General features: G+C 36.7%; 1 protein-coding gene across 4 annotated transcripts in view; it reads right to left on the reverse strand.

Annotated features, from left to right (window-relative positions):
• Nucleotides 1–21,480, reverse strand: part of ssbp2b (single stranded DNA binding protein 2b) — an 88,481-nt gene that overhangs the window by 5,217 nt on the left and 61,784 nt on the right. For 3 of the 4 annotated variants that reach the window (XM_073874521.1, XM_055207694.2, XM_055207695.2), the window contains 7 exons: nucleotides 18,426–18,515; nucleotides 3,199–3,258; nucleotides 2,145–2,211; nucleotides 923–993; nucleotides 776–843; nucleotides 611–656; nucleotides 468–503 (listed from right to left, as the gene is read on the reverse strand). In XM_073874521.1, the coding sequence (XP_073730622.1) occupies nucleotides 468–503; nucleotides 611–656; nucleotides 776–843; nucleotides 923–993; nucleotides 2,145–2,211; nucleotides 3,199–3,258; nucleotides 18,426–18,479 (402 nt within the window). In that variant the 5' untranslated portion in view covers nucleotides 18,480–18,515. The remainder of the gene's footprint in view (nucleotides 1–467; nucleotides 504–610; nucleotides 657–775; nucleotides 844–922; nucleotides 994–2,144; nucleotides 2,212–3,198; nucleotides 3,259–18,425; nucleotides 18,516–21,480) is intronic. The other variant, XM_073874520.1, reaches the window with a different exon arrangement.

Below are 21,480 nucleotides of genomic sequence, written 5' to 3' on the forward strand. Positions count from 1 at the left end.
TCGGCTTCGTCTTCCCGAGCATCTCGTCTGGTCGGGCTGGTTTCAGTAAAGCTACTGCTGCTCTTCACAAATCATCTCAGCCGGGAGTTACTGACAGCGTTTTAACAGAATGTCTGAAAACCATGTCTTTAAATCTTCAGTATGTTTGGACATATCTGCCAGTGTCTGCTTGCTTGAATGACTTTCACATGAAATAGATTCTGGTATAAAACGCTTATAAAACACAATGCAAATCTGCTATGGGTGGATGCTAAGGCCTTGCTTCCTGGTTGCTAAAGTGGAATTATTCACAACAATATCTGCATCTGAATACCAAAATTATAATAATCAGGATATCTATAATATCAACAAATGTCAGTTTGGATCCACTAGTGCGGGATCTCTTAGTTCGAAGCCGATATGAAGGCCGAACTGCAGTGTTTTGGTAGCGGACTCGTGTGAATGGAGAGGTGGGTCACGACACTTACCACATAACTCCCTGGAGACGCAGAGGAGTACGGGATCTGAATGCCACGGGGAACGAACAGACAGATAGTGGAGAGAATGTCAACAAAGCAGATGCTCGGTAGGTGTAAACATTTACTTACTGATGAGTGTAAAAATGACTCACCGAGTTGGAATTTGGCGGATTTGGCCATGGTCTACCTCCGGGACCCCTACAAATATGATGAGATGTGATTAACAATGAATAATTTATGACTTGAAGGTCTTAATAGGAAACCAAGTCTTGGTTAAGAAGGGATATATTTGCAATAGTATAACAAGAAGTTCCTACATGTTCATTCCTGGCATTCCAGGACCTCCAAGAGCATTTAGTGGTGGTCTCATCCCTCCTCCATATCCCTTAAAAACAAAACAAATAAAAAATATAAGCGTTTTTATACAATGACAAGCTTTATCCTTTTCAATGAGAGTGACTTACCTGTGGTCCTAAAGGCACCATCCCTCTGGGCGGAGTCATTCTCTGCATAGCCCCGCCCATATTTGGGTGACCTGTAAAGATAAAAATAAGACTCTCATTGAAAATGTCACTTAATATTAAATTACTTCTGCATATCTACACTGTAAAAAATTTCTGTAGAAATTACAGTATTAATGGGTATTACTGGCAACTAGCTGCCAGTAACTTACCGTAGATTTTACATTTATGTTATTTACTGGCGACATTTTGTTCAAAGTTAAATGAACATGAAACATTTTTAGACTTTATCTTCTACAGTAAGTTACTGGCAACCAGCTGCAAAATTACAGCAAATTTTTTACAGTGTAACTGTTGTTATTGTAATGCAAATACATATGATTTAAATTTTATTTAATTATAATTTTTTTAAATTTAAATGCATATAACTTATATTAAAAAAATCATATAATATTTATAAACACATCTTAAACATTTTTATTAAAATTAGGGCTGTCAAAAGATGAATCACGATTAATCACATACAAAATAAAAGTTTGTGTTTGCATAATATTTATTTGTGTGTATTGTGTGTAATAATTATGTATAGATAAATACACACATACATATATACATTTAAGAAAACATTTATTTATGTATCATTTTATATATGAAGAGTTTCGTTGCAAAACAAGATAAAGACCGTTTTGTTAATTGTTAAGAAATCGCGTTTTTTGGTTCTGCATTCCAATTCATTTCAATTCAACTGCAGTTGGTTTGTTTTGATATAAACCTTCATAACTTAAAAAATACAGCCAAGTAGCACCATAAAACAAAATAATAACATGATAACATAATAATAAACATGTTTTGACAAAAATGTAAAAAAATGGATTTATCTCATTTTTGCAACGAAACTCTTCATATATATATAATTTATATATATATATATATACAAAATAATTACACAAAATAATTACACACAGTGCACTGACATATATTATGCAAAAACAAATTTTTATTTTGAATGTGATTAATTGCAATTAATCTTTTGATAGTCCTAATAAAAATATGTATTATTCTTTTAAATAAAAGTAAAATTATTAAAACATATTTTAATAATAATATATTTAAATATATATTATTTTAATTGTATTTAAATGTTACATTTTACATTATTTAAGTATCTTTTTGTACTGAATTTAATGAGATTGACCCTTGATTAAAACATTTTTGAGAAACAAACCTTGTTGTCTTGATGGATCCATGCCACTGGGTAACAACGGCTGGTTGCCAGGAACGCCACCTAATGCCTGAACCAAAAAAATTAAAATATATTTGTCAACATCTTCAAGCAGTGACAGATTTGGGCTATAACATTAAATCAAAACTGTAGTTTGTCTAATGTAGCTGTTTTAACGAAGTACAGTAAGGGGGCGTGTACACCAAAGCGTTTAAACGCGTTGTTTAAAGGACAAGTTGGGTATTTTACACTTAAAGCCCTGTTTTCAGATTGTTTATGATGAAATAGAACGATTTTGACTGAAATTTCGACATATGCGGCTGCCCTGAGAATTTTCGGGGGTTTGTGTTTCACCTCCCACTTCTACAATGGGTTTATAGGTGCACTGGAACAATCCTTCCTAAAATGCATTAAACTTTCGTTTACAAAGATGTGAAACTCACCGAGTGGTCAGGGGTGTTCACTGGTGTGCTCACACGGAAATTGCTGCCAAAGATGCATTCCAACAGGTTTTCTCATAGTTTTTGTCCAACTCCATTGACTTGTATTAGATGTGCTGTGAGGTACGATATTACTCCGCGCAGGGAACTTTGTTTCTATACTTGCAATTGGCAAAGGCGGATTAGTGCCACCACCTGGGCTGGAGTGTCTATTATTCAAGCTCTCAGCGGAAGAATATACGGGTGTGAGGCGTTTAAAAAAATAGGTCCACAAGTTTACAACGAATGCTAAAACACCTGTTGGAACGCATCTTTTGCACCGATTCAGTGAACACCCCTGACCACTCGGTGAGTTTCATGTCTTTGTAAACAAAAGTTTAATGCATTTTTGGAAGGATTGTTTCAGTGCACCTATAAACCCATGTTAGAGGTGGGAGGTGAAACACAAACACCCGAAAATTCTCGGGGCAGCCGCATATGTCGAAATTTCAGTCAAAACCGTTCTATTTCATCATAAACAATCTGAAAACAGGGCTTTAAGTGTAAAATACCGAACTTGTCCTTTAAAAATGCCTTGGTGTATACTGTATTAACTATTGTAAAACTGTGTTGGGTACCTGATTGGGTATTCTGAGCGGGGGTCTGGGACCACCTGGATAACGTGATGACATAAAAGGCTAGAAAAATAGAGAAATCAAGTGTTAATATTAATAAATAGTACATAGAAATTTTCTCATTGTCATACACTGCCGTTTAAAAGTTTACAGTCACTTGACTTAGAAAACTTACAAGTGTGTACTTAAATGTTTTGATGATTTTACTATTATTCAAAGATGTAAGTAAAACATAATTAAGTGACCTTTTAAAGGGCACTGTACAGTATATACCTAAAAGTAGTACACTTATTTCAAGTTGACTTTAATATGTGTTACTGGTTAGATGTATAGTGGCCTATACACAGTATACATCAGCTGTGACTGTACTGAACTGTAGTTTTTGAGCAGTACATCAAGTGAAGTAGCTTTAGTTCAGCTCTAGAGGGCATTTACACAGACCTCAAGCAAATCAATAACACTGAGAACATCTCAGGAGGACAAAAAAACAATTACTTCAAACCGAAGGAGACGTTTTCACCTTTACATCTCAAGTTAGATTAAGAAAAGAACATTTATGACAAAGCAAACATGACACGTGTACTCAAGACCAGAAACTCATGAAAACCCTGAATGAAATATCTTTAATTGATTTTTGACCCAAACATTTTCTGTCATCACCTATCCACTTTTCATTTTGAACAAGTGAAGAAGTAAAAAGTTTATGATAAAACTTTTGGCCCACAACTTCATTATTTTCATCGTTTATTTTAAGTTTTCTAAGTTTTAAAAGTCAACTTCCAAGCTAGTAAGTGTTGAAATATTTCTCGGATGCGGAGGTAACCATAGCAACAGTACATCACTCCAGTGCATTCTGTTAGGAACACAGCTGGATCAGAACTACATATGAAATCCAAATATTATGGCACTACGACTGCCAAAAACACGTGTTTGTTTCACAAGGAACATACAGGGCTCTATTTTAATGATCTATACTGAAAAAAAATAAAGGCTGGATTTACTTAAAAATATAGTGCATCATTTTTGCATCCATTTTTCTAAGTATTACATGAAATTTTAAGCAATTTATGCAATTAAAAAAGTGGATGCAAAAATGATGCACTATATTTTTAAGTAAATCCAGCGTATTATTTTTTACAGTGTCTGAAGCGCATGGTGCAGGTGCACTTTGGGCATGTCCGAGTCCACTTTTGTTAGTTTAATGACGAAGAAATTTTTGGACCATGCGCGTCAGGTGCATGGTCCAAAAGTTTTGTACCTATTCTTTGAATAAGTCATGGGTGTTTTGGGCGTAACGTGCAATACCCTGTTCTCCTATTTCCTTTGAATGCCAGTTTCACTTGCACCATGGCAGATTCACTATTTACATGGCAGAATTTGCAGGAGCAAAAACTGAACGCTTCTCCACACAGGAAATGGATCTGCTTTCATCATTACTGCAAATTTTGATACATGCAATGATTATTCATTATGACATTTTTATCTTTATGTACACAATAATAATCTTTTACATTGAAATCCTGTGTGTGTAATAAGCAGTGTACACGTGTGGTCCTCTCCCCCTATAGCCACATATTACTACACTGTAAAAAGTGACATTTGGATTAACTTAAAAATTACCTTAATCTGTAACACCTAAAAAATGTCAACTATGTTTTTACTTTAAGTGAATTTAAATTGAGAAAGCTTAGATTTTTTAAGGTTACATTTTTGTAACCTTAATTTTTTTCACTTAACTCATTCTCCGCCAGCCTTTTTTTTAAGTTGCTCACCAGCATTTTTTGTAATTTTCACAAAAGTTTTTAAGTATATCCAACTTTCACCTTTTACAGTGTAATGTGCCATTTCAATAAAATAAAATACTGCAGCATGGTCAATGGCGAATTATTTTCAATTGCCTTAAAATAGCAATGCACAAACAACCACCTCGTTTTTATACCAACAAGCCCAACAGTTGGGCACAAGTGCATTTGCTATTTAAACAACGTGGCGCTGGATGTTAAAATGATAACTGTGTCGGGCTGAAACTAGCAAAAAACACTTGTTTTGCGCCTGGCGTCGCATTGCGGCAGGTGTATGATAGTGTGTAAACAGACCTTATGTTTGAGTCTGTATCAGATGAAGATACGAAATTTAAGGAATAATGAATTGTTTGGAGATTGTAAATGGATGTTTGTGAATGGTAAGTTTGTGTTTTTTTCAGTATGGACCTGCAAACGTAACTGTAACGTTAATAGTAGAACTACAGCCTAAGCGCTAGCATATAGCATTAACTAGCATATAACGCTAAAGGTACATTCACATTATAAGCGAGAGGCGTTTTTATATCTGGTTGTCATAAACAAATGAGTAACGTCCATTCCAGTAACTGAAGAGAGACGGATGACGTGAACTCCACAGCTTCGTTCTCATTGGTAGTCGCTCCCATATGTCGCTCATAATTTGCATAAAGTTAAACATGTCTCAACTTTATTGCGCGTCTGGACACGGCCATCAAGCCGGATGCCGCCGAGCTTCCATTGAAATCAATGAGATTGTGACGCTCTGCTACTGCTAGTCTGAATGCAGCTTAACTCAGCAGTCACATCTTTGTTTTTAGCATTATAACAACATTATAATTAATTTAATGTGTAATGTAATGTCGTGGGCGTACATCTCGACTATAACATCAGTGTTATGTTAAGATTGGTCTGTTTTCCAGCTGCGTTTTGCATTCACAAGGCTTCCATAAGGAAGACGAAACAATCATGTTTAAGGATCACGATATATCATTACCATGTACAGAACTCATCTTATTATTCATCTATGCCTACGTAAATACAGTTTTACATTCTACGGCACCTTCAGTGGCGTGTTTACCCACCACGCAAACCACGCAAATGTGTGGGGCCCCGCGGGCACCTCTGCTCAGCGCGAAAAATCTTGGGCAATGTTGGGGCATGGGGGGCCCGGTTCTTGGACTTTGCTTAGGGCCCCCAAAATGGTAAACACGCCACTGGGCATTAAGAGCATTTAAACATATCGACAGCACAACATCTGTCTCATTTTCAAAATCAGACATGTTTGCCTTTGACAAATAAAGACAAAACCTTCAATGTGGTGTACTAGCCCAAAGATTGTATCTGACTTCCTACCTACTGTAGGGTAAGATCACAGTAACCCTCTTATATATGAGAGAGCAGTTACACGGAGCACAGTGTTGTCTAACATGCTCACCGCGGCCCTGGACACCTCACAGTCTGATTAATTATGGACAGAGGTGAGAGGCCTGCATTTGTCCTCTTTAATATTAAATGAGTGAGGTCTGTAGACCTTACCGCGGTGAACAAAACCTTACAGGTGAATCCAGCAGAAAGTACATTTTCACCCTGTGTTTACAGCCCTTAGGTTAGAGATCACTCTGTTGATCCCCTCATGATCTTCTACACAGACCCCAGATCAGAGTCAGGTATACTATGACTATCTAACCAAACCGAACAAGCTATTCATCTAATCTAATATCTGTCAACTGCATAATTCATGGCTTAAGCTCTCTAAAAATAACAAGGGTACCATCATTCATCTCTCTAACAGGTTTTGGCAAAAAGGTACAAAGAAGGTGATCCGGATTTAGGCTGGAGGTACAAAAAAAAAACATTTTAAAGCCCATTCAAAGCATTTTCCATATTATTCACCAAAGCAAACACAAGCTACACAGGTTTGGCCCATCAGTGTCATTACTCCAGCAAATGAAATAAGTTTCAACCATTGAAAGATAAAGATTGAGAAGTTCAGTCTGAGTCGAGGTTTCCCTTGGGTTCCTCATCTCCATTAGGCTGGTGGTGAAGTGGTAATTTACACTGTGATCAGAGTAATGCTCCATACGCTTCACTACGACTCTTATCGTCGAGCTGTGGATCTCTAAGGCCTGTAGGTCTGAGCCGCACCATCTATTCTCTCTGGGCAAATGGACTTATCAAGTTACACCAAATTATGCACATGAAATATTAAGTGCTGAGCACTCTTGCGCTGCTTAGTAGAAGTCAAAATGACCGATCATTGAGAACCAAAGAACACAATGACCTTTAAAAGTGTCCAGACACTTCATTTTTAAATAATTTTAAATAAATGCTGCTTGGTTTTATATTTAGATATCCAATACATCCGTTACACATTTCTTTTTTTGCACAAATACATTTTAAATTTACATTTATGTCTGCCAAATACATCAATTAAAATGTAAAAGGTATTTGTATGCATCACTTTTTTTATTTAACCCCTTAAGCGTCACCCCACCCTTTTGAGTGAGGGGTGAAAAGTTGATGTGCATCTTCAAATGAATATAAATCTGGCATTTTTTGGTCTTGGTAACTTGTTTTAAAGAAGACAATTTAAGGGTTTTCACTGATGTGTATCGAGGTGAAAATATTAACAGAAAAATTGTAATAGCAGTTTCAATTTATCTTAATAAATAAAAATAATCCAATAAAATATTAATTTATAAATAAAATATATTTCACAAAAGTAATAATGTAATTGTTTCAGGTCATAACATAAAGCCTTAAGTCTTAAAGGGGACATATCATAAAAATCTGACTTTTTCCATGTTTAAGTGCTATAATTGGGTCTCCAGCGCTTCTATCAACTTAGAAAATGTGAAAAAGATCAGCCCAGTAACTTAGTTTTGGTAAACCATTCTCTGCAAGCATGTGAAAAATAGCTAATTGAAATTTGGTTCCCCTTGTGATGTCAGAAGGTGACCATTATGGTGATCAGTGTTTGCATTTCATCAGCTCATTTAATTTTTAAAGGACACACCCAAAAACGACACATTTTTGCTCACACCTACAAAGTGTCAATTCTAACATGATATAATAAATTATCTGTGGGGTATTTAGAGCTAAAACTTTACATACACACTCTGGGGACACCAAAGATTTATTTTAAATCTTAAAAAAGTCTTGTGAAATGTCTCCTTTAAGTAGTTTTTGATCCAAATTTCAAGTTAAAATCTCAAAAAATTAGGTTTGTGACACACTTTTAGTGGTTTTACCAACAACAGCCACTAGGTGTCATCGGTTTGCTGCATACTCGTCATAAATTAATAAATTGCTGTCACTGCATTATTATTACGGCATGTTACTACATTATTTCTGTCATCAGATGACCTTGAGATACGAAAACTACATTCTGAGAGCTTTCCGGTGATATATAGTTTATCAAGATATTTTGGGTTTAAAGTAGGGATTTAGTGTTAGAAATATGTAAAAACAAACTGGGCCTACATGTGGGCCCGTGACCTTTTAGAAACTGACTCTCACTAGGTCATTTCTTTCCCAAAAACTACACACTTAGAGCTTTCCATCGATATACAGTTTGTCATGATTGGATAAGAATTCATATGCAAAACACTTAAGTAAATGTAGGCGTCCCGCCGGTGGGACAGTGACATTTAGCAGGATATAAATGTTTTGAGGCACACTCTCTTCATAAATGAACCAATTACTCTCCCTACATAGTTTATTTTATAAAACACTGTTGAAATATGTATTTTAGAAGCTTAGACCTTTTCAATGATAAATAGTTTGTCATGATAGATTAAAATTTACATCAACAATATTGAAGTAAACTTAGGTGTCCCGTATACGGGACGGTGGCTTAATAAACATAGCACAACTGCACTTTGCATGGAAAAAGACTTAATGATACACATTTAAAAATGTAATAAGTTACCTAAGGCCTAATCCTGGCTTATTCTAAGCCTTGTCTGTGAAACCGGGTCTTGGTTGAATAATTTGTCATCAAATATATTGACAGTCATACATTGTAAGAAATGTCTACTCTTCCATTCAACAAGATTATAATGCATAATCCTGTTTATAAAGATTTGAATATTTGTCAGTCATAAGCCTCTTTCACACAGTAATTCTGGTAAATTACCATGAATTTACCAGAATGAATTTACCAGTAAATACAAAAATGTGCTGTTCACACACGCAGTGGCGTTCCGTTATTTTACCAGTAAGATATCATTCACACATCAGTATCAAAATACCGGTAAATTCGTTGAGAAAGCGAAAGTACCTGTAGCACGCGGCGAGCTCAGTGTTGTATTTGTAAACAATCCACGTCGTTCATAACCACGGTCCTTATTTTGTTGTTTTCACATCTGTGGTAAACAGTCTTGAAGTTGCTCATGACCAAACAACATTGAATGAGACGACGTCAAACCGAAAATGCGTTTTTAACAACAGTACTGTTTGCACTTTAGGCTTCACAGAGGGCGTGCTAAGGACGTCGGCAATTCGGCGGTAAGCTGTTTTAAACAACTTTGGTGAAGAAATGTGGACGTAAACTTCAGGAGTGCTCAACTTTCAAGAAGCATGTGTGTGGAAACGTCATTAAACACTGCGGGGGTAAACGCGTCATCTGTATTAACACGCTATGATTGGCCCGAAGCTGTCAGCACGGTCTGACGTCGTCCGTTCTAAAAGCCGGTAATCCTATAATTTTCGTTCACACACAGCGCTTACCGGTAAATTACTGGTAATCTTACAACCTGTCTTACTGGTAAATTGGGAGCACAGATTTACCGGAAAGGTTCTGTTCACACATGACATGTTAACGGCAATTTACCAGTAAATTACCAGTAAAGACTGTATGTGTGAAAGGGACTATAGTCTGTGTGGTTTTAGATGTAGTTTGCATTAGATTGTTAGTCTACATTACGTTTGCATGCAGATTTGTGTCACATTTCTCTGTTTTGTATCATCTAGCACCATAGCACTGCATTCTTAGGATGAGAAATATCTAAAAAACATCTCTATACCCCTGTAGCTCATTTTGTTATATCCAACTGTTTTCAAATGCAACTAATCCTGTCTAAATGGAAAGTGCTCTGATCAGAGTCTGATAAATCTTAAAAATACACGGCTGGGTTATTTTTAAGCCATGTAGGGTAAATATTGGACAGAGCACTCGGCTCAGTTAAAATTGACCCAACTGTTGGGTTATTATAACCCATGGTTGCATAACATCAACCCAACATTGGGTCACTTTTTTAACCTAGCATGTGTTCAGTCCAATATTTACCAATTATGGGTTAAAAATAACCCAGCCATTTAAAGTTTATAGAAGGTACCCTTAGTGATTTTTGTAAATACGTAGTTTGGCACATCCTTCTTAAAACATTATTTTCACAATAATAAAAGTCTTTTCAACCCAAGTACTAAACACCACAATTCTGTACACATATTTTGACTGATATCTGATATGTGACACATGCGATGAATATATCAAGAGTTACTGTTGGCGGTGTTATACAACCCTGATGCCTTTAGGGGGCACTCCAACACTAAACTTCTGTTGAACATCAGACAATGACTGTTGCAGTGTCTGTCTCACTATGACAAAGAAATAAAAAAAAAACTATTCACAAACTTGTACAGACTCAGCATTGTGTCTTCGGTTTATAATCACTAACACTGTAACAATGCTGCAATGCTAATGGGAATTATCAACACAGATGTTGCATATAATAACGCATATACATATTAAATATTAAATGTAGTTTTAAGTCTCACAATACTTTACTGCAAAAGCCAAGTTCACGGACAATCTGTTCATTTTTCTGGCTGAATTCTGCTCATTTCGAGCGTTGCAAATGTGCTGCAGTCGAACCTCCGCAGAACACCTGAGTGACAAACCATCTGCCTGAACTACTGAAACATCCACCACCCACTTATACAGACATCTGAGATACAGAACTGATGTTCATACTGATGCTCAGTTAAGCTCAATGCATCCCAGTCTAAGCTTAAAGATTAAAAGCTACGGCTTGTCCTCATTTGACCACATGGCAGGAGAAGATGTTTGTAAGAACTTAGGAATATAAGACAAATCTTGCATATCTTGCTTGACTACAATGACAACGAATCATTTCCCTTTTCTGTATGATTAAAGTTTGCTAAGGCAAGTATGATTATTACTGTGGATTGCTTTTCAAAATGTATTTGTGACCTGTGCTAGCAAATTGAGGCAGAATGAGCAAATTCTCAAAAATTACTTATTTATATTTTGACATTCTCTATTTAAAAACCTCAAAACGATGTATGATTTGTTGGAATCTGACAAAAAATGTCAACGACATTATAGGAAAATATATAAATATCTCTTTTCTTTGTTTTATTGTCCGATTGACATTGAGACACAGACAGTTTTAAGATCTACTGTAATGCACATATACAATTTAATGTTACATATCAAATAATTTTACCCAACAGGTAAACAAACATCTATATATCTTTTCACATAACAGATTATAGGCTCCATCATACACCCGGCGCAATGCAGTGCAATGCGCGACGCAAGTGTCTTTTGCTAGTTTAAATCAGGCGAGATTATCATTTTCATGTTTTGCGTCACATTGTTTAAATAACAAATGCATTTGCGCCCAAATTTGCGTCCATGGGCGTTCTGTTATGAAAACGAGGTGTGTTCAGGCAACCAGCAAAAACCTGCTCTAAAGTCTATGGCGCAATATTGTTTTTGTGAGCGCGTTAGTAATATGCGCCCATAAACGCAACGATAACGCACGTTTGCTTATCACAAAGATGCGCAGCAGCATATACACGTTTTAAAATATGAAAAATCAAAGGATTAAAATGTAAAACATTATTGAGTCTCTTGGACATAAATGAGGACTGATTATGAGATGTTAGAAGGCGTAAAGAGCTGCTTCACCTGTAGCCTGGTAAGTAATGAATTTTGATTTAAACAAATGCAAATATTGCATATATTTTTGAATGTTTTTTTTAAATGCTACCCCACGGATTTATTGTATATGATGACTTCATACCTGTGGATATGATGAGATGAGAACCGTTTTTTGTTATGCTTTTCAAAGCACTCACGGCGCTTTCCGAGTGTTGAAGGCTCTTTACACGTTTGTAAATTCTTTATCTCTTGTTTGTTACAAATAAAGTATTTTTAGAGTACAAACCTTTTCTTGCATATTTGTAAATAATTTTTTGAGATAACAATTGAAAGCCTGTTAATTTTACTTCCATGACTGAAAAAAAACGACTTTTAAATGTTTTAATACCAAAAAATAACAGTTTCAATACAAATGAAAACAATGCAATTTTTTTAATAGCAATCTTAAAGGCGGAGTCCATGATGTTTGAAAAACGCTTTGGAAAAGGAGACGGGCCGACTACCAAAACACACTTATAGCCAATCAGCAGTAAGGAGCGTGTCTACTAACCGACATACTTGCCGGGTTGCGTATGTGTGGGTTCGGGTCTATCAACAGAAGGTCCAGATTCTATTGGGGAAGGGGCGTGTTTGTTTAGGTGATTTCAAATATCAACATTGGCTTTCAAACATCGTGGACTCCGCCTTTAAACTGGTGGTCTTTTTCCTACGCTTAGTTTTTTCTGTTTTTAAAACTGGCTTTTAAAGGGGATGAGAGCTGAGACTCTTATTGGTTTATTGCATGTTATGCCCAAAACACACCCATTACTCATTACGAGAATAGGAACAACCTCTTTCGACCGTGCGCTTGGTGCACAAACCATTTTTCCCATCGTTATATTAGGAAAAGTGGCATCGGACATGTCAGTTTAGACCGTGCACTTAGATTAAATAGGGCCCTTAATCCGCGTGATTTTTTGTCACAATATATTTTTAAAACTGTAATTCTATGCTGATGTCTATATATTGGGGTCGCACTTCGGATCTGTCAGTCAGCGCGAGAAAGATCGTTTTCAAGTCTTGTCCCTCTTAATATCTCTTTTAACATCAAACAGGTCCCGAATTTTATATTTCTTAACTCTTTCACCGCCAGCATTTTTAAAAAAAGTTGCCAGCCAGCACCAGCGTTTTTCATGATTTTCACAAAAGTTTAATGCTTTCCAGAAAATGTTCTTCTTCAAATATATAAATATACAATATACCAAATGAAAGAACAGACCCTCTGCTTTCAAAAAAAAAATGAATATGGGTAGGTTTCTGCAAAAGCACCACATTTTGAGCAAAAAGCTGAGATAATTCCATTTTTGTGAAGGACTTTTCATAGAGATCCCATTCAGAGCGATCTTTAAAACAGACACGGACATGCAGCCGCTTGCCATATGCAATACTTCCGGTTTTAAAAAGTTGCGGAATGGCGTCACCTAGTGGATAATAGCGGTATTGCGGAAAGATGGAAATACTCGTCATTGGCGGGGAAGCGTTTTCTCTTGATTGACGAGATATCTCGTCATTGGCGGGGAAAGAGTTAATAACACTCTTAACATTGAGGAAGTCCTGAACTTTATTTTCTAATTCCTGCAAGTTTTAAAACCGAAACCAAAATGTCAGACACTCATGTGGATGCACACATCTTTGTATTAGATTAAGCATTTAGGATAGTACACCTCTCAGAAAACTTACAAATAAAGATCATTTTAGATATTTAGAGCATTGGGATGGCTAGACGAGGGCTTAATGCACTAATTTTGATAAAAACTTCAATTTCAACCAAAATCGGTATTTATATTTTCTTTTGCCTGTAGCTCAAAATTAGATGGTGTGCATTTCCGACTCAATTTGCCAGCACGAGTCACATATCTGTACATGCAAGTCAAAGCCTCATGTAAACGTCAGAATCACCTTTATTAAAACAGCGTATGATGAAAATAAAATTCAAAGAAATTTTGACCTCAGTGTACATTTCTGGTCGAGCTTCTGATGCAAAGAAGGAGGTCATTTCAAACCATACAGTACTACATAAACTGTAAATGGTATTAGCCTCTTTCACACAGTAATTCTGGTAAATTACCATGAATTTACCAGAATGAATTTACCAGTAAATACAAAAATGTGCTGTTCACACATTGGCGTTCCGTTATTTTACCAGTAAGACATCATTCACACATCAGTATCAAAATACCGGTAAATTCGTTGAGAAAGCGGAAGTACCTGTAGCACGCGGCGAGCTCAGTGTTGTATTTGTAAACAATCCACGTCGTTCATAACCACGGTCCGTATTTTGTTGTTTTCACGTCTGTGGTAAACAGTCGCGAAGTTGCTCATGACCAAACAACATTGAATGAGACAACGTCAAACCGAAAATGCGTTTTTAACAACAGTACTGTTTGCACTTTAGGCTTCACAGAGGGTGTGCCAAGGACGTCGGCAATTCGGCGGTAAGCTGTTTTAAACAACTTTGGTGAAGAAATGTGGACGTAAACTTCAGGTGTGCTCAACTTTCAAGCAGCATGTGTGTGGAAACGTCAGTAAACACTGCGGGGGTAAACGCGTCATCTGTATTAAAACGCTATGATTGGCCCGAAGCTGTCAGCACGGTCTGACGTCGTCCGTTCTAAATGCCGGTAATCCTATAATTTTTGTTCACACACAGCGCTTACCGGTAAATTACTGGTAATCTTACAACCTGTCTTACTGGTAAATTGGGAGCACTGATTTACCGGAAAGGTTCTGTTCACACATGACATGTTAACGCCAATTTACCAGTAAATTACCAGTAAAGACTGTATGTGTGAAAGGGACTAATGTCTCATCCCACATCCCGCAATATCAGATAACACCAATATACGACGGAAGCTCAATATATCGCCAGCCCTAATTGTAACGAGTCCCAATTAATGATAAGAATATCACAAGAGTTGGGCTCGTCTGAATTTGTTATGCAACTACTTAGCAACCAGTTAGAACATCTTATCAACGAAGAGGAAGCCATTGAAAACATCCTAACAAACACAAAACAATGACCTGGCAACCACCCAGAGAAGACCTGAGCATAACCGTGCAAAGTTCTGCTTAGACAAGCACCACTTGCATTGTCCTTGGATCTAGTAAAAAAAAACTCATGTTGAAATAAAAATAAAATTGGCATTACAGACATTATTCCATATTTAACGGATATCCATGCAGCTTCTCCGACAGTAAAATTAGTTCTTGCCGTAAGCCATAGGGCACTGCAAGGCGAGGGCCGGCTGGGAATTAGGTGTTGCTCTGAGAACACATTTTAAGGAAAGTACAGGGTGTCTCAGGGGACAATACCATCTCTAAGTGAAAAACGACTTGTCTCAGTGTTCAGAAAAGTTAAAGATGAGAGGCTTGAATGTGGACGCAGCACCTTTAACAATGCATATCTTGCTTCTCTACCTTCGCTCACCGAGCACTATCTGAGCTTGTGTGTGATGGTCGAAACCTCATAACTTCACTAACACGATCAACAAACAAGCACTTTAAATGAAAACTCTCTTTAAATTAATTTTACATCATGGACCACACAATTTACATTTAGGCTACAAAAGCATCATATTCAAATCTATATGATTCCTGTAGTATACTTCTGAAGTCTTGCCCATGAAATCGAATTTAATTTTGGAATACCGCATCCAAGTCACATATGACCTACATTTATGGTTCATTAAAACCATTTCATTTTTGGTGTCCCCATTACTCAAAAGATTACATTTAGCATATTCCTACTTTCGGGCTCCATAAACGGAAAAAGTCCCGTCATCAAAAACATTTTAGTTTTGGCCTAACTGTTCATTAAATACATGCATTTGAATAAATGAAACAAACTCAAATATGATGATAAGCACGTCAGACGGTTCCATCCAGACACCACAGGAGGCAGATGAGGTTTTGGTGAGACACTTAAGAAGGATGATTTGATCTTCTTAGCTTATCTTTCTATTAGATGAGCACCATTAGAGATCTGCAAGGGATGCCTGAAACCCCCCGTCACCCATCCACCCTCCCGCCGCATGTTAGGAGATCTGCTCCAGTCAGTGTGCTGGAATTCTGTCACTCTTAATCAAAAGCAATTACAACACACTAGGCGTCTAATATCATGTCTCTTTAGGATGGGGCGGTACATGCAAAGACGATTGATTCATGAGCACCCCCCCTGTAAGCGCATGGCATTGATTTGCCTCATAAAGACTTGCTCTCATGTCAACACAGGTGTCGTGTTAAATCGTGGTAGTAAACACACTCCAGAGGACTATTTTCTTTTCTTTAAGAATAGTTGTTCAACACGACTGTGTCAAAGTAGCACATCTGTCCAAATTCCCAAATGCTTTTCAACATTTGACAAACTATTTAGCTTCACATTTATTGTGTACCTATTGATTTTAATAGTAATAGATTATACACTGTAAAAAAAGATTTGTTGTTTCAACTTAAAAAAGGATGTGTTTGTGCTACTTTAAAATTTTTAATGAATTTTTTTTTTTAATTGAGTCAACTAATATTTTTAAATCTTTTCCCGACAGCGTTTTCAAAAAAAAGTTGCCAGCCAGCGCCAGCATTTTTATGATTTCCATAAAAGTTTAATGCCTTCCAGAAAATTTTCTTCTTTTAATATATAAACAATTCAATATATAAAATGAAATAACAGACCCTCTGCTTAAAAAAAAAAATCATCCTATCTAATTTGTTCTTTTTATCACCTCTTAAGTATGGGTAGGTTTCTTCAAAAATGCTACATTTTGAGCAAAAAGCTGAAAATTATGAGCAAATTGCATTTTAGATTCAGAACGGTGATCAAAACATACCGAGTTTTTACTGTTTTTGGATCAGTGGATGCTTTAGTGTTTTATAAGTTGGGTAAGAGCGACCCCCTAGTGGATAATAGCAGAAATATGGATTGCCGTAAAAACTCGTTATTGACAGGGAAGCGTTTTCTTTTAATTGACGAGATAACTCATCAATGGTGGGGTAAAAGTTAAGTATATATTTATTTTGCGATTACTCATCAGAATGTAATCCATTGCTATTTAAATCGATAGATAGCTCAAACTAAAGGTGCTTAAACATGTTTGCGCCACTGGTGTCAGATTTCACACACGCTCTACAATTGCGATCGGAAAACAATGTGAAGCAGCACCGCCGTCTTTCAAATCTGTAATCTAGTGTAATGTAATATAATTACTTGCGCATGTAGATTAAATATAAAGTCAATGCAAAAATGCGAATAGGCGTGAATTTGCGTGGAACGATGCGAATGACACGAACGAGTGCTTATCGCCTCAAACGCGTCATCCCAAAAATTTTAACTCGAGTGGAGAACGCACATGACGCAAAGTTAAATCCCGCAAACTTAAAAATAAACGTGAAGATGAAACGTTTGTCAAATGTTAAAATTTTTATTTTAATCGGTTGTAGCCATAATTTATTTATTTTGATAATGTGCAATCTATTGCTATGGAAATAGATATATACTGTACAATAAGCGTGAAAATGAAACATTCAATAACAATGGATTATACATTCTTATCACACGGCTACTTACTAAATAAATAAAACAATTAATGACTGAATTAATTTCACAACTGGCCAATCAGAATATAGAGTATTTCGTAACATAGACAAAGACATTATCCTTGGACACAATTCAGTGCCAGTTGCAGGTAAGTGCAATGACCCCGTTCAAAGATCAGGCTTCCGCACAACGAAAATAACCTGTCTGCCTTATAAACGCATCCCTCGGCATGTTTTGACCTCACTGATGCTCCCTAAAGCAACCTTTGAATAGCAGAACATTCATTCACAACCAACCGTTCAGCCTTCCAGGACTAAACCTCAGGTGAGCCGTTTATAGAAACTTTTCCCGCATTAACGTCTGGGGGCTTTAATACGAGCAGCCGTTATGGCTCATTGAGAGAGAATTAAGAGGCTTCAAAGACATACTGATGCGGAAATCCTAGAAAGATGTGGACAAGCTCCAGGTGGAGTGAAAGATCTAAGAGGAAGGGAAAGGATGTTTATTTTCATTCCATCTAACTCGGTGCAATTTGGTGCAAACCGGTAAAAGCCATGTTTAAGTGGATACAGGGATAGCTTACGATTGTGTGTTGAGCTTTAAGCAAGGAAATATTGTGTTTGTTGCCGTTTACATTCATGCATTTGGCAGACGGTGTTATCCATAACGAATTCACGGTGCACTTTTTATCAGTATGTGTGTACCTTTGCACTGCTGATGCAATGTTTTACCAATTAAGCTACAGGAACACTTGAGACATGATGCAAGTGGAAGTGGAAATACAGAAAGCACAGTTTAAATTTTTTTGTATAGTGATTTATGTAATATTTAGGTTTGAATGTATGTACAAGAGATTACACTGCCCTTACTGCAAAATGTTTTCTCAATAGCAGGCAGTATCCAGTACATACTGCTAAGTATGCAAGTACTTAATTTCTCATCGCAGCTATGCACCATGTGTGTGTACCTGAAAGAAGCCCGGAGGAACGGGGCCGACGGGCATGCCGTCTCCGGGAGGCATGTTTCCAAGGACAGGACTCGGAGCTGCAGCTGCACTCTGCGATCACAAACACACACAAACAATTCCGGTTAATGCATCACAAACACACACATCTACTGATGCTTAACCAAACACTGCACCGCACACACCCTTAAACAAACACTCTCCATGCCGAAATCTACATCTGGGACAGGCACACGGACAGCGTTGTTAACCAGAAGAACTGGCTTTATCTGAAAACGCATTCGTCTGCCGTGGAAAAACACAACAAAGAATACAGCTTCAGGCATGGGCAGCAGAGGTCAGAGATGGAGGATTAAAGGGCATTTACACATGACGCTAACTATAATGATAACTATATTTAGATACACACATGGAAGATAACAACAATAATGTTATGTTAATTGTAAAGTCGGGCACTACAGTGTTACAAAACCTGAATGAAGTAACTTTTCTGTACCCTCAAAGGTTCATTTTTGTACTTTATGGGTATACGACCTTTTTGGGTACAGTATTATACCCCAAGAACCTATTGTGTACCTTAAGGGACAATTTGGTACCAGTAAGGTGTACACAATAGATCCTTAAAGGATTAGTCCATTTTTAAAAGAAAAATCCAGATAATTTACTCACCACCATGTCATCCAAAATGTTGATGTCTTTCTTTGTTCATTCGAGAAGAAATTATGTTTTTTGAGGAAAACATTGCTGGATTTTTCTAATTTTAATGGACTTTAATAGAGCCCAACATTTAATACTTAACTCAACACTTAACAGTTTTTTTCACCGGAGTTTCAAAGGATTATAAACAATCCTAAATGAGGCATAAGGGTCTTATCTAGCGAAACAATTGTCATTTTTGACAAGAAAAATAACAAATATACACTTTTAAAGCACAACTTCTTGTCTAGATCCGGTCGTGATGCGCCAGCTGACCCCACGCAATACGTCATGACGTCAAGAGGTCACAGAAGACGAACACGAAACTCCGCCCCAGTGTTTACAAGTGTGTTGAAAGAGGACCGTTCCTACATTGTTGTATGTCAACTAATACTAATTAATGTCTTTGTGTCAGTTCATTGTTTAAAATGGTCCGCAAATGTGCATTTTATATATGTAACAGGTGACCTCCCTACATCACTACGCATTTACGTTAGGTCGCGCTGGACCGGACCTAGACAAAAAGTTGTGGTTTAAAAGTACATGTTTTTTATTTTTCTTGTCAAAAATGACAATTGTTTCGCTAGATAAGACCCTTATGCCTCGTTTAGGATTGTTTATAGTCCTTTGAAACTCCGTTGAAAAAAACTGTTAAGTTTTTGAGTTAAGTATTAAATGTTGGGCTCTATTAAAGTCCATTAAAATTAGAAAAATCCTGCAATGTTTTCCTCAAAAAACATAATTTCTTCTCGACTGAACAAAGAACATTTTGGATGACATGGTGGTGAGTAAATTATCTGGATTTTTCTTTTAAGAAAATTGACTAATCCTTTAAGGTATGTACTAGGTATGTGCAAAAATATTGATACATCAAATCCCTCTGTGTGCGTCAAATGACCTCCTCTGCCGCTGCTGTAGTTGTCGCTGTCCAGTTGTCTCAGAAGTTAGTGGGAGTGAGAAAATGGCAGAACATTTAAAAACGCCTGCAGCTTTCAAAGCCGACGTGCGGAAGCACTTTGGCTTAAAAAAGTCAAATAAAAATTCAGCTCTATTTTTTGTACATTGAATGTAAACGGCACCGGCGTGTGTGCAGTCTGCAGCCGTGCACGCATCAATCAGACAGAAACAAACCCCGGTGGCATCGCAACTAATTTGGCCCGCTACTCCATTTATTTTAATTTGTTATCTGATACCATGTTAATCGCTATAATGTGCATTCAAATTTGATTGATAGATCTGGCTCAATGAAAATGAACCTATCGTCAGCCACACAATGTTGCAAACGCTCTTGGCAAACAGAAGAGGGGTTGGAAAAGGACTCGATGCACACACGTGAGATTGTTCTGGTCTTCTTGGGTCCATTTGGCAAAAACACATTCATTTTAAATTATTCAATTCAATTTTATTTATATAGCGCTTTTCACAATTGGTAATTGTTTCAAAGCAGCTTTACATTAATAGAAACAGGGGAAAACACAGAAAAATCGACAGACAACATAAGTAGCAAAATACAGCGGCTATGAATAAACTTTACAAGCGAGCTGCGAGCATATTAATATTGTAACGTATAGAAGAGGGTGGTAAGTTAAGCCAATGTCGGCTGACTCCCCGGGGTTAAAAAACAACCTAGGAGAAAAACCTCCCGTGTTTTTTAAGCCTAGGAGGAAAAAAGTCCTAGGAGGGAAAAAACCCTTGGGAGATATATATATACATATTAGTGCTGGGCAAAGACCAATCGCGACCAATCGCACACAAAACAAAAGCGACCCTTTTGCATAACATATGTGCGTGTACTGTGTCTGATTATATTTAACCACATACACATTCATATATTCATTTCAGAATTGTTTTACTTATATATATAATTTTTTTCCATTTATTTTTAATATAGAATATATACAAATATAAATAAATATATATAAACATGTAAATGTTTCTTAAATGCATACATGAATGTGTGTGTATTTATTTATACATAATAATTACACACAGCACATACTCATATATTATGCCAAAAATCACTTTTATTTTGTATGCGATTAATTGCGATTAATTTTTGCCCAGCACTAATATATACAGTTGTGTTCAAAATTATTCAACCCCCAATGCTGTTAAGGGTTTTAGGGAATTTAGTGTACATTTGTAATTGTATTCAGAATGAAATCCTACAATGACTTCTTAAAGAACCATATGCAACTAAAATGACATCAATTGGTTTTGTAATATAGTAGTAAATGTTTCTTTTGTGAATTCTTCATTGACACAATTATTCAACCCCTTAAAGAACTACCACTCTGAAGAACAGAGGTTCATTGAAGTGTTTTCAATCAGGTATTGAAAACACCTATGGATGTCAGGGAAC

This window comes from Misgurnus anguillicaudatus, chromosome 12 (assembly GCF_027580225.2).
Source record: "Misgurnus anguillicaudatus chromosome 12, ASM2758022v2, whole genome shotgun sequence".
Lineage (NCBI taxonomy): Eukaryota > Metazoa > Chordata > Actinopteri > Cypriniformes > Cobitidae > Misgurnus > Misgurnus anguillicaudatus.